This window comes from Hemicordylus capensis, chromosome 5 (assembly GCF_027244095.1).
Source record: "Hemicordylus capensis ecotype Gifberg chromosome 5, rHemCap1.1.pri, whole genome shotgun sequence".
In the NCBI taxonomy this organism is placed as follows: Eukaryota; Metazoa; Chordata; class Lepidosauria; order Squamata; family Cordylidae; genus Hemicordylus; species Hemicordylus capensis.
Genome location: NC_069661.1, coordinates 150,579,916 through 150,592,461, shown reverse-complemented (window position 1 = coordinate 150,592,461; position 12,546 = coordinate 150,579,916). Strand labels below are relative to the sequence as shown.

General features: G+C 42.2%; 1 protein-coding gene across 6 annotated transcripts in view; it reads left to right on the top strand.

The window, feature by feature from the left end:
- Window positions 1-2,567: 2,567 nt before the first annotated feature.
- RELN (reelin) overlaps window positions 2,568-12,546 on the top strand; it is a 554,313-nt gene continuing 544,334 nt past the window's right edge. For all 6 annotated transcript variants that reach the window (XM_053252916.1, XM_053252914.1, XM_053252913.1 and 3 more), the window contains exon 1: window positions 2,568-2,956. In XM_053252916.1, the coding sequence (XP_053108891.1) occupies window positions 2,683-2,956 (274 nt within the window). In that variant the 5' untranslated portion in view covers window positions 2,568-2,682. The remainder of the gene's footprint in view (window positions 2,957-12,546) is intronic.

Below are 12,546 nucleotides of genomic sequence, written 5' to 3'. Positions count from 1 at the left end.
AAACAGATAACAGAAGCTAGTAAGGACAAGTCCTAGCAAAAGCAGCTGGGATCCTTTTATCCCACTGCAATATTAGCAGGTGACCACAGAAATTCTCTCCTTCCCCAGCAATGTTCATTTAATGTGTACAAAGTATTAGATATCACACACACTCACTCACTCCTTCCCCAGCTCTGTTCAATATGTACAAAGTATTATTACACACACACACACACACACACACACACACACACACACACACACACTCCTTCCCTATCTTTTTACTTACACATTCCAATTATTAGATATAATTTAGACACACACTCATAGGGTTTCACAAAAATTTATAACTAGTTCTGCATATTAGCGTTAGCATGTTGAGGACAGGATTTTGTCACCTGGCATAATTTAATCCACTTTGGAATCTCAGCCCAGGGAAAGAACAGTGAGCATGCTGGATAACGTACTCAGAATGGGTTATGCTGGCAAAGCTATGTGAAAGGCCATTTGCCTGCACTGTGTTTGGCAGTAATGAGTGGTATTATTAGCCTGTCACGTTTATAAGCACTGATATTCATGGAATGGGCCATTTTTAAAAGTTTTTTTTTTAAAGGCAGGTAAAAACACAGCCAGCTTGATTCTCATCTGTGGCTTTCAAAATGTTCAGTTTCCAAGGCATTAGCCTGTTGGAGTGGACCTGTGACTGTAACTTCACCACAGGATGCCCCATTTATCTTCGCTGTGTGAGAAATGCCTATGTTGGGATTGTGGATTTTCACGTTCTCATCCAATCCTGTCAAAAATAATTGTATTTTTTAAAAATACCCCCTCAATCAGCACAGCTGGGAAAAACTAAGAAACATTCTCAGCAAAATTGTGCTTGTACAGTAGGTGAGCTTTGGTTTGGTGCAGATTTGGCAGTGCATCCAGGTAAAACAGATGGCAGTGACCTCCCTTGGGCCTGGTGTGTAGAATGCACATCAGATGCAAGGGAGATGGACCAGAGCGGCAGGCTGTGTGAAGAGAGGGAAAGATGTAGGCTCGCTACACGATGTGTTCTGAGTGATCAACTTGCTCTTTCTTGACATGCGGGAGGAGATAGGTGGGGAAAGAATCTTTCCCATTGGCAGAGAAAATAATCCAAGAGGGACCTCCCTGGACAGTGCCATTTTTGCACTTCAAAAACTACTGGCAGGTATACTATCCTTTCCAATTACATCACGTTTTGAATGCTCACGCTGGTTATGCCTGGATGCTGATTGGGGACCAACAAAGCTACATTAAAGCCAGGAAGGCTGTCTCTTGTCTCCTGATGCCAAGGTTCTCCTGCCAGCATATCCTGAATCTTCAAAAAAAGAATTGCATTTGTTATGAATGATTCCTCCAGCTTGAGCTCTGTGTTCAGCTTTTCATTTTCCCGTCTTTGGGTCCCCTGTTGCATTTGCTCTTTTCCCAAGGATATGCTTCACTCTTTCTTTCCAATTACAGAGGTCAGAGCTGAAGTGATAAAAAACAAAGCACACAGGCACACACAGTATGTTACCTCTCAACCACTGAAACTCAAGAAGCTGCCAATTTTAATGGGCACTTGTTTTGCAGGATTAATATTGCCAACTTCCCATTCTAACCTTTTTTAAAAAAAGCCCCCCACAAAACCTTCCAGTAGGTTCCATGTGGTGAGCATGGAGATTTGAGAAATGAGAGCAGGGCTGATGCACTGTAAGATTACCAAGATGTCAACCTTTCTTTGGGGGGAAATCACCATTACGTTTTTAAAATATCAGAGTTGAAGTGGATAGATTCCTGGATTCTACTTCTTTGGAACTAATGTATAATACTTAATAATGGCGAGACTGAGCCTGCAGCAGGTGCATCAGAAGTTGCTGGGGGACTTACTGAAATAATATCATGGGCCCGCCGCCCCAAGAGTGTTGATGTCCACTTTGGACCCCTGGTCCGTGGACAGTTGACTAGAGCAGCTACGACTAGAGAGCGAAGGGGGGGGCAGAGAGTGCAGCCAATCCAGACAAAGCCACAGCCAACGGGCTCTGCTTAAGAGCTCCTACCAGCCCTCCCTGTCCGTCTCTTCTTCATTTGCAGCAGCAGCAGCAACAACAACAACAAAAAAGCGGGGAGGGCTGCCCCCTCCCTTCCCACCCAGTCACCAAGGGGAAGACTTTATTTCCAGCCAGAGCATTTTTCTACCTCATCTCTCTCCCCCGCCCCAACGCCTCTGTGCCTGCTTCTCAGTTGGACCCCCTCACGAGAGCGCCAGACGCCGAGCAAAAGGCAGGAGGGCGGGCGGGCGGGCAGGCGCTCTTCCTGGCTTTGCCCTGCGCTGCTCCACACACAAGTTGCCCTCGAGAGGACAGGGGGGTGCAGTGGGCGGGAAAGGAGAGCCGGCCGCTGCCGCTCCTCTCCAGCGCGCGGCTTTCAGAAGGTGTGGAGAGAACGGGAGGAGGCTGAGGAGGAGGAGAGGAGGGCTCTCTCCATTCACTTGTGTGAACCAAGCGCGGGAGTGACTTGGGTGCCGCGGCCAGCTCCGCTCGCGCTGCCAAACTTCTCGGGCTGCCGGAATCCCTCTCAAACTTTCCTCATTGACTAAGCTTGTGTCTTCTGCGGCGCTCTGCTTCTTTCCTGCCCCTTCTCCTGTTCCCCTCTGAATGACCGTGTGGAGTTGGCGGCGGCGGAAGCAGGCAAAGCATGGAGCTAAAGCGGCCACCACGGAGTTTCCCTCGAGAACGGACTTGCTTCTCGTCGCTGGCGCTGCTGCTGCTGCCTGTGCTGCTGGGGCTGCTGCTCTCGCTGTCCCAAGTGGCCCAGGGGGCCGCGAGGTATTACCCCCGCTTCTCGCCTTTCTTTTTCCTCTGCACCCACCACGGGGAGTTGGAAGGGGATGGGGAGCAAGGAGAGGTGCTCATTTCCCTCCACATTGCTGGGAACCCAACCTTCTATGTGCCGGGACAAGAATATCATGGTAAGGACCGGAAGGAATAAAATCACCCTAATCCATTTATTCATTCATAAAGCATCTGTGTGTGCCCCTTCCCCTTGAGGTGTGGCGGCTGTTTCCCCGACCTGCTCTGCGGGGAAGAGAGTTTGTGTGGGGACGCTGGTGACATGGTGAGGAGTTGGCTGCAGCCTTACCGAGCAGGTCACTTTGGGCTGCAGACAGTCCTGCGCGCGGTGAAATTAGGCTGCTTCGCTCTCATTGAAGTCAATGGCAGCTAAGCAGTCTCCGCTGCGTGTAGGGTTGCGGCGTTTGTCATCGCTTCGTTATAAGTCTGGCGGAAGGGTGGACGCGGGTGAAGCGCGAACGGGAAAGTTGGACTATTTATTTATTTGTCTTATTAAAACAATTTATACTCCGCTGTACCAGCCCTATCGGCGGGAATGAATTAGGAATTGAACGTTTTATTGGGTATGGAATGGCCCGAAGAGTGGTCCCCACGTTCTTTATTGCCAACAATTTCGTTTCCTACCTTGTTCTAAACGTGCTCTCCCCAACCCCGCGCCGCCTCACCCTCAAGGCAGGTCCAATATCTCCCCCCCCCATGTTTGCTCCCCCGCTTTTGTGAGTTGCTTCCTCGGTGCCCGAATAAATGGATGAATGCTTGCCTCCAGAGCTTTTATGTGCGTCCACCCGCCCTTAAAATGTGATGTTGTTGCCTTCATAGCATAACCGGCAATCTAGAAATTGAATAAATAAATAAATGAAGAAATTAAATAAACCTCTTGAAGAAGAATAAATAATACTTCAGCTTACAAAGTTGACAGACAAAGCATCTCAGTCTGTGTGCCCAGAGCTGCTGGATCCTGCTGAGAAAAGTTGACATTGTGGAATGACCAAAGGGGATCTCTCCTTTCCCATGCAGCCATAGGACAGTGATTCCAGTGTTCACTGATATGTTACCAACGCATTGTAAAGCATGAGGTGGTTGTCTTTGTTGCACCTATTAAAACAAACGCCACACTTTGGAGAAAATGTGGTTTTAAATTTCCGTATTTTATTCCATTCAAAAACCACTGTGATGAAGCTAGAGTGGCTAGTGAGTGAGAGTGTTGGGTGTGGACCAGGGAATCTGGGGTTCAGGCCTTATTCAGTCATGAAATTTGCTTTGGCGACCTTGGGCCACACGTATTTCTCCACCTCAGCTATCTTAGGAGGCTATTATCAGAATAAAATGAGGGTGGGGGGAGAACCCATAAATGCTGTCCCAAGGTTGAAGGATGGTTGGAATGTAAAAAGTGACCAGTAAAATATTAGTGATGAACTCCTGCATGGCATATATGTTGTTCACTGGGAAGGAAACTTTGGGTTCCTGCTGGGTTTGGGATCTATACATTTCTATCCTAAACTTATTATTCATTCATTCATTCATTCATTCATTCATTCATTCAATTTCTATACCACCATTCCAAAAATGGTTCAGGACAGTTTACACAGAGATATAAATAAATAAATAAGATGGATCCCCATCCCCAAAGGGCTCACAATCTAAAAAGAAACACAAGATAGATACCAGCCGCAGTCACTGGAGGTACTGTGCTGGGGGTGAACAGGGCCAGTTACTCTCCCCCTGCTAAATAAAGAGAATCACCATGTTAAATGGTGCCTCTTTGCCAAGTTAGCAGGGGTTTACTCAAAGTAAGCCCCATTGAGTTTGTATACTTGAGAGAGTTTAAATCCACCTCTCAATTTGATAACATTCTCAAAGTGGCTTACAAACTAGGATAAAAGACAGACATTAATAATGCATACATTCAATTATAAGATTAAGTGTGATGTATTCCCAAGCTTTACACATGCTTACCTGGGAGTACATCTCACTGAACTCAATGGAATTTACTTCTGAGCAAACATGCCTAGGATTGTACATATTTTGGGCTCTAAACCTGGAAGGATTTAAAAGCTTGTCATATTATTATTTGCATATACATTGTTGAGAGTGTTATTGTAATGTGCCCTGAGTCTCAGTACAGGATGGGATAAATAAAAATTAATAAGAGAAAAGCATGCACAGTTACTTTCTGGCTGCCACAGAGATTTAACACAGAGTTATTTTATTGATTTAATTAGGACTTCAAGAACATTTAGTGTTAGGGACATGCTCAAACAGAAGCTGTTGTCTGGTATTGCTTCTAGGTGTTTTCAAGCATTACTGGTTTTTTTAAAAAAGCATGATCTAAAAGGAGAAATAAGTGATTGCAAATAACATTCATGGGTCATTTATGATGTAAATTACAAAGACAAATGAATCCTAGGGGGCTCCATTCTATTTTGGTCCCATTCTATTAGTAGCATGAATACTCCTAGCCTGGAGTGAATTGTAGCTTCTCTTGTATCAAACTGTGTTAAAACCTGTGCTGCACTAGTGTATGAAAACTAACTGTCTTGTTGACACCTTTCTCTTGGGACGAGTAGCTACTCTTTAAAGGAAATACTGGTTTTGGAGAATCATGCAAGAGCTAATCCAAAGCTCTTAGGGTCTGGACTGGAGGCATACTTTCCACTGTCCTCAGTGGCCTTTGAAGTGTAGACCCCTCCTGAATAGATAGTAGTCCCTTTGCTTAGTAAATGCACACTGAAAGGGTTGAGTAGTACCATTTGAAGGTCACCCATTAACTTCCATAAGAATGATCAGCCAATATGATTGTGACACAAGCTTGACCCTAGAAGTGATTGAGCTTTGTCACTGAATGTGACCTCAAGGAGAAGGATAATTTTGACCATAAATGCCAAAAGTTAGGTCAAATGCTCAAGGCTGAGTTCATTTGTTTTATTGGAAGATCCTGCATTGTTCTTATTCATAGTGGAATAAGATAACTGATGGAAGTTCCTAACGGAAGAGAACAGATTGTTGGGTTTAAGTGAAATTCTCATTTTAAAGGGGGTGTTCTTTTTTGAGATAGCAAAGGATGCCTACTGTTGTCTTGCTATTCTTTCACTCTTTTCCTCATCTGTTTATGCTCTGGCATATTTATTCCAGAATTTATTTTGGTTTCACTTTTCAAATAAATTATTTTCTCTTATGTGGCACTTCAGCAGTTGCTTAGTATTCAGTGGTGGTATGTGAGGACAGTGGCAGTGTACTCAGCTGACAGTACTGAGCAGTGTGAAAAAGCCAGTGGAGCAAAGCATGGTGAGGGTAGCAAAGAGGAGGTGGGCAAGGCAGTGCTGTATTTCTGTGGTATGCAGGGAAATTATGATCAGAACTGCACACTCCTTTCCATCTTTTCTCACAGCCACACAGCATGTGCATAGTCCTCTCTCCCTCTTGCATATTGTCTAGTGGTGGCAGCCACCAAGTAGCTTGCTTCTCTACATGTACTGCTACTATCAGTAGTTATTCCTTGAGGTTTCAGAAAATGCTTAGACCTTATATGTAGTATTGATATTTAATACCACAGTTATCAGGATATATATCTGTTTTCCTGTAATAATTAGCTTTTACTTTATTGACTTCATTTATCCACTACCTCCAATGTTCCTCTGTCTGTCTCTCTCTCTCACTGTCTATCTGTTTAGATATACACTATTTTTTCAGTGCACTTTTATGTGTTTGTGTTTGATAAAGCAGACAGTCTGATCCCAAATATGCATAATTTGAAGTGAGCATTTGAGTTCACTTGAACGCCTGTCCGAGTACTGAACATATGCAAACCAGAAAGCATAAAGAAGGTGATAGGTATGTGTGGTGTTAATGCATATGTGTGTGTATCTTTCACACAAGTTAAGGTTGAGATACAATTAATTCAGACTACCTTTTTTCACTGGGATGACTTGTCCCGTTCTTCTCCATATGGACCACATAAGATGAGATGAGAGATCAGTTATTGGCCAGTGACAATTTTCTTGATCTAAAAGGCTGTGATTATATAAGTGTGACTTTTTTTCTTTCTTGCCTAGAAAGCAACTATTTGACTAGTTATTTCTTCACATTTTCCATAAAAACAAGAGCTGTTTGTGTTGATCCCATTATTCATGACAAATGTATGGCAGAGGGGCTCTTACCCCTGGATTTCCAGGCTGAAGACCAGGGCCTCCACACCCACTGTGGCCTCCAAATCCTTTGTTGTCTGCCCTGGGTGGTGCTGGCCCGCCACTGTGCCAGGCGGCCGAGCATGATCTCTGCTCTAGAGACAGAGGAGGAGTGGGGAAAGAAAGATGTGGAATGGGAATGTGTTCTGTTGTGTGTTGCAATGTTTCTGCTAATACATATTTGCATAAATATAATTGTTTTATATTCTTACCTTCTTGTGAGTTAAGTTGCTGTTTGTATCCTCAAGAAGCCACGTGTTAAAAATGCTGCATGTATCATGGTATATGTGTGGTGGGGGGAGACAGCCCTCCAAAGCGGGGGTGGGTGGGCGCTCCAAAGGCCTTTAGGTCCAGGCTCTAAAATTACCTAGGTGCACATCTGACTGTAGGCAAAGCAACAGGCAGGGCTACTACTTTGTCTTTGCATTCTTAGGTGGTATTATACACCTCCAGTAGAAACACTGAGACAGTCTGACCACAACACAAATGCTTAGAAGAACTTTATAGTATGAAGTGTCTGTATCCTCTTGTATCAAAATATTTTAAAGATTTCTTTTTAGTTAGAGTTATCTAGTGCTGATAACAGATACCTAGATTTCAGTTTAGGTAATGGAATTTTTATCCAAATGACTGCAATGAATACTTTGCCTCCTTTATAGCTCTGCTTTTAAAAATTATTATTATTTATTATTATTTTACATTTATATCCCACTCTTCCTCCAAGGAGCCCAGAGCAGTGTACTACATACCTGAGTTTCTCTTTCACAACAACCATGTGAAGTAGGTTAGGCTGAGAGAGAAGTGACTGGTCCTGAGTCACCCAGCTAGTTTCATGGCTAAATGGGGATTTGAACTCGGGTCTCCCTGGTCCTAGTCCAGCACTCAAACCACTACACCATGCTGGCTCTCTGTACTTACCATGTAAGTATAAGTAGGGTTATCTACTGCTCAGTTTCTATAAAAGTGTAAGGAAACACATATTTTTAATCCTCTGGAATAGCTTTAAATTTGAAAGAATAGAAGACAAACACAGCTCCTTATTTCCTAAATATCAGCAAGGAATGAATGTAAAGCAATTTACCCAAGTAAATAGTTTGGGACAAATGTAGTTTCCAGTGAGCATGATGGAATAACTCTATGGTAGTTGTTTTTGAATCTTAAATTGGCTTTTTTCAAAACAGATCCCTAATGTGAATATAAAACTTGTAAAATCTCTGATTTTACATTTGATTTTTCTTCTGAATTCTTTTGCATGTTAGCAGCATGACAAAACATGAACAAGGGGTTCAGCTGGTCTTCTTAAGATCACATATGATAATGCCAAGGAATTTCCATACATTTGACATAGCAGATCTGAGAGCTAAAAGCTAGAGTCGCTTAAGAAAGAGGTTAAGAGAGAGAATTGAATTATACGCTCTGTTGCTTAAACGCTTGTCCATAACTGTCAGCACAGAGCAGGCCACACTCTGAGTTATGAGTTATTCTTCTTATCTTTGGGTTTTCTCTTATGGCACTCTTATATCTTACAGATATAGTCAGTCAGAAAAAGATAGCTGAATTGAAACGTATTTGATAGATTTGCTTACACATTTTTCCCAGCCTCCGCCCCGAATCATTATCTGATGCTTTAAAAAGATTCTGAGCACAGTTTACATTGGAGAAAGGGAATGCATATCCTTGGAAGAGCTAATGCTTTGTGTAAATTGTTGGAAATTCTCTGTGGTGAGAGAATCCCTTTCTCATTATAGCAGAGTGCACAGAGGCACAACACAGCGGACATTTAGTTAGGCATGCGTGTATCCTGAGAGTAAAGTAACTTGGAGCCAATTCATAGTTTCAAATTAATATAAAAGGCATTTATTAAGGAACTCCATTCTAGATAGGAAAGTGAGGATTTAAGATCTCTAATCTATCTATCTAGCTGGATGCAGATGGATTCTGCATCCTCTCTGCACATATGGTGCAGGGAGAGAGGCTTGCCATGTTGCAAGGTAGAAGAACAGGTAGGGAAGAGAGAGGGGGAGGAAGTTGAATCCCTAAGAGTAGCAATCTACATTTCAAAGGGATAGCATCAGAGCAGTGGAGAAGTGATGACCAATGTCTTGACTCTCTAGCCCTCTGACTTACTAGTCTGTCCTCCACTGTCTGAGGCAAAGAGACAGTGCAAAGTCCTTTAACTTCCAACATAAATGAGGGTCTACTCTTGATCTTCAGCAGTCCAAGTAAAAGATCTTGAAATCTTCAAGAGCTGAAATAGACATTTTCTGACACTTTGAGGAGCTGGAATTGCCAGTGAGAATTACTGAACAAGGTCTTGCTTTTTGCCAGTACTGTCAAATTCCTGGATCCAGCCTACGGGGCTCCATTGTACAGCTCCCGAGGAGCATGGAGCAGGAAGCTGATCATTGGCCTGGAAAAGCTATTACTGCTGTGGACAAGCTGTGGCCAACAAGCCCCTGTCTGCTGCCACCACACCCCCATCTTCATCCACCCCTGCTACCGAAGCAGCAAGCTTCTGAGCTCCTTTTTACTTGCTGCACCAGCTGGATCCTTCTCCTCACTTCCAGGCCATGCTCAGAAGCAGAAGCATTATTGGACGGCTTCCTTCCTTCTTCCTATCACTACTGCACTCCTCCCTTCTCCACCCTTCGCTCCCCTCTCCACCCATGGCTTTTAAGTGTAATGCTTAAGCCCAGCAGAGAAACATTTGCTGCTTGCCAGATCTGGGTAAGCCATGAGGCTAAATTCTGGGACCCACTCTTGCCATGGTGGAATTGTTGGTTTCTGGGTTTCTGCCCCTCCTTGCCCTTTGCGTATATCAAGGCCTGAACCTTGCTTGGGAATGGAATCTTTGCTTTGTGGTTGTGTTTGGTTTTTGTTTGTTTGTTCTTATGTTTTGCCTTTTGCATCAGTTGTCCTGCATCACCAGTGAAAATCTGGGACCCACTCATTTATTTTATTGAAGATATTTTTGTTTTAGCCTTTGTTTTATGTGTGACAAATCTTATTATTTTACTATTAACTTTTATTGTCGTGTTATTTTTATTGAGGTTATTTTCCTTTCTGTTGTTCTATGTGTGACAAATATTTTATTAATTTTTATTATGTTATCTTATTGAATTTATTTTTATTATAGTTCTACATTTTATTTGACAATTCTTTATTACTATGTTATTAATATAGAAATATATTAGTATATAAATGTTTTATTTCACAATTCTTTTATTACTATTTATTATATATATTATAACTATATTAATATAATATAAATATGCTAAATAAATTGCTAAATAAATTCATCTGTTTTTGGTTGGTACTCTATGTGTAGCCCTCCTGGAAGTGTGTTGGAATTGAATCCGGGCCCCTACCTGATTGAGTTTGATACCTCTGCTTTATGCTTTCATTTCCAAGTTAAAACTACTGTGTTTGTTTCCTCTGGCATTGAATATAAGGTCTTGTGAAAAGATGTCCTTAAAAATTAATATTAGTCAAGATTACTCTTGTTTTTCTGCTTTCCAGAAATTTGATTTTAGTGGAGTTATTCTTTTGGCCAAATAATCAGTATTAAAACTGGGACCATAACCTGGTTCTAGTCTATTTGAAATCACACCTAGGGTTGTACCACAGTGAGGGAAAGTTAAAACTCTCTCTGGATATCATGGATTGATAAAATGTCCTCAGAAGACCTTCAAGTTCTGAAGTGTTCAGTATGCATTCTGACCCAACCAAGACAGAAACAAAGCCATGGCCAAATTGGTGCTGCAACCCAGAGCGATGGAGTTTGACGCAAACAAGTTTCTATATATTTAATTCTCTAAGGCATACCCATGGCTAATCCCATGTGTGGCAGCTCTCATGAGAGTTAGGAGAGCTGCCAGATAGCCACGGGAGGGAAGGAAGAAAATGATAGTGGCAGCCTGCCACCTGGCAGGCAATAATAATAATAATAATAATAATAATAATAATAATAATAATAATAAAAAATAAAAATAATAAAAAAAGCTGTAGGGAGGGAAAGCACTGGAAGCCCAGTGGGCAGGTGGGGAAGGAAAGCATTGGCCAGGCCGGTGAAGAAAACCGCTGCCGGCAGGGTGGAGGGAAAGGAAGGTGCTGGCCGGGCCTGCAGAGAACAGATTGGGGCTGAAGTGGGAGGGAGGAGAATGGACTGGGGTTGAAGGGAGTAGGGGAAGGAGAACTGACTAGGGCTGAAGGGAGGGGTGGGGGAATGAAGAGACCGGGAGAACTAGAGCTAGTTTAAATTAATAAGCAAGCCATTTGGCTGGAGTGCTAAAAACTCATAACTGATTCACATTACAATAAAATATATGCTGACCCTTGTTCATTCAGATAACTTAAATGATACTTTCAAATAGTGCAATATTCACCATCAATATCTCATTTTGGGTATATCTTAATTTTGTGTGGAAGTGTTTTAAGACTTTGGTATCAGAATGTTTAAAAACAACTTCTATTTTTCTATGGTTGATGTCAGTCTGATACATGAGAAATTTACTTTTGCCCTGAAAATAGTTGTATTTACTGAAAGTTATGTTTCTGCTCTACCTTCCCCCCAAACTGAGGTGAATCTGTTAAAGGCTAAGTTTATGTTTTATGATTTAAGATGATTTTCTATGCATCTGTTTTTCTATGCAGGGCTAATCTCTGTTTAGAAGAAAGAGTGTATACCAGTACACAGGGGCATCATCATGAGGCATGGGCCCCCAATGAATTTCTCAGAGCCTCAAATCTCATCAGCCACCTCCCTCTCCCATGGTCTGTCCCAGAAAGGAAATCTAGCAGTAGAGGCACCTGCACAGAGCAGACGAGAGAGCTCATAGCCACACTAAGCCCTCTGCTGCTTCTACCTTCATAGGCACTGTATTATAATATTAGATACTTGTAAAAGCATATGTAATTATCCGGGGGGGGAAGGTAATGATTGAGTTTAATTATCAAAGGGGAGGCTGGGGTTCCAAGGCCCAGATCTTTTGAGTAACGAGCAATGCCTCTGCCAGTAAACATCATCAAGTTTGAAAATAGTGTGAATGTTAGTGTAACCATCTCTTATTTCTTCCTGAGTCCACACTCCAGAGACCAATACTGAAATGAATATAGAAGCAAATTTAATCAATAAAAACAAATTTTAAAGTAATCAGCATGGATACCCTATTTACATACATAACACACACATATATATTTAAATAATATATATATATTTTAAAAATCCAATCCCCTATTCAGAAGAGTAGAAGCAAAAAAACAAAACAGATCACAGGAGTCTCAATGAAGCAGCTGCTCAAGTTTCTCTGAAGTTATAAGGCCTTCCTCTCTCTAGCTCTTGGTGCTGACTCTGACTTTTCAATAGTTCTGTATCTGTTCTTCCTCCTCTTGTTCCAAAGTCATCTTCTTAAGCAATGTCCTCAAGATCTCCTACTTTTTCCTCACAAAGTCTCTCCCTCAAAATGCATTTTTCCTCACAGACACTTCCCTATGGCAACCCACCAGGGTAAATCAATATCTTTATT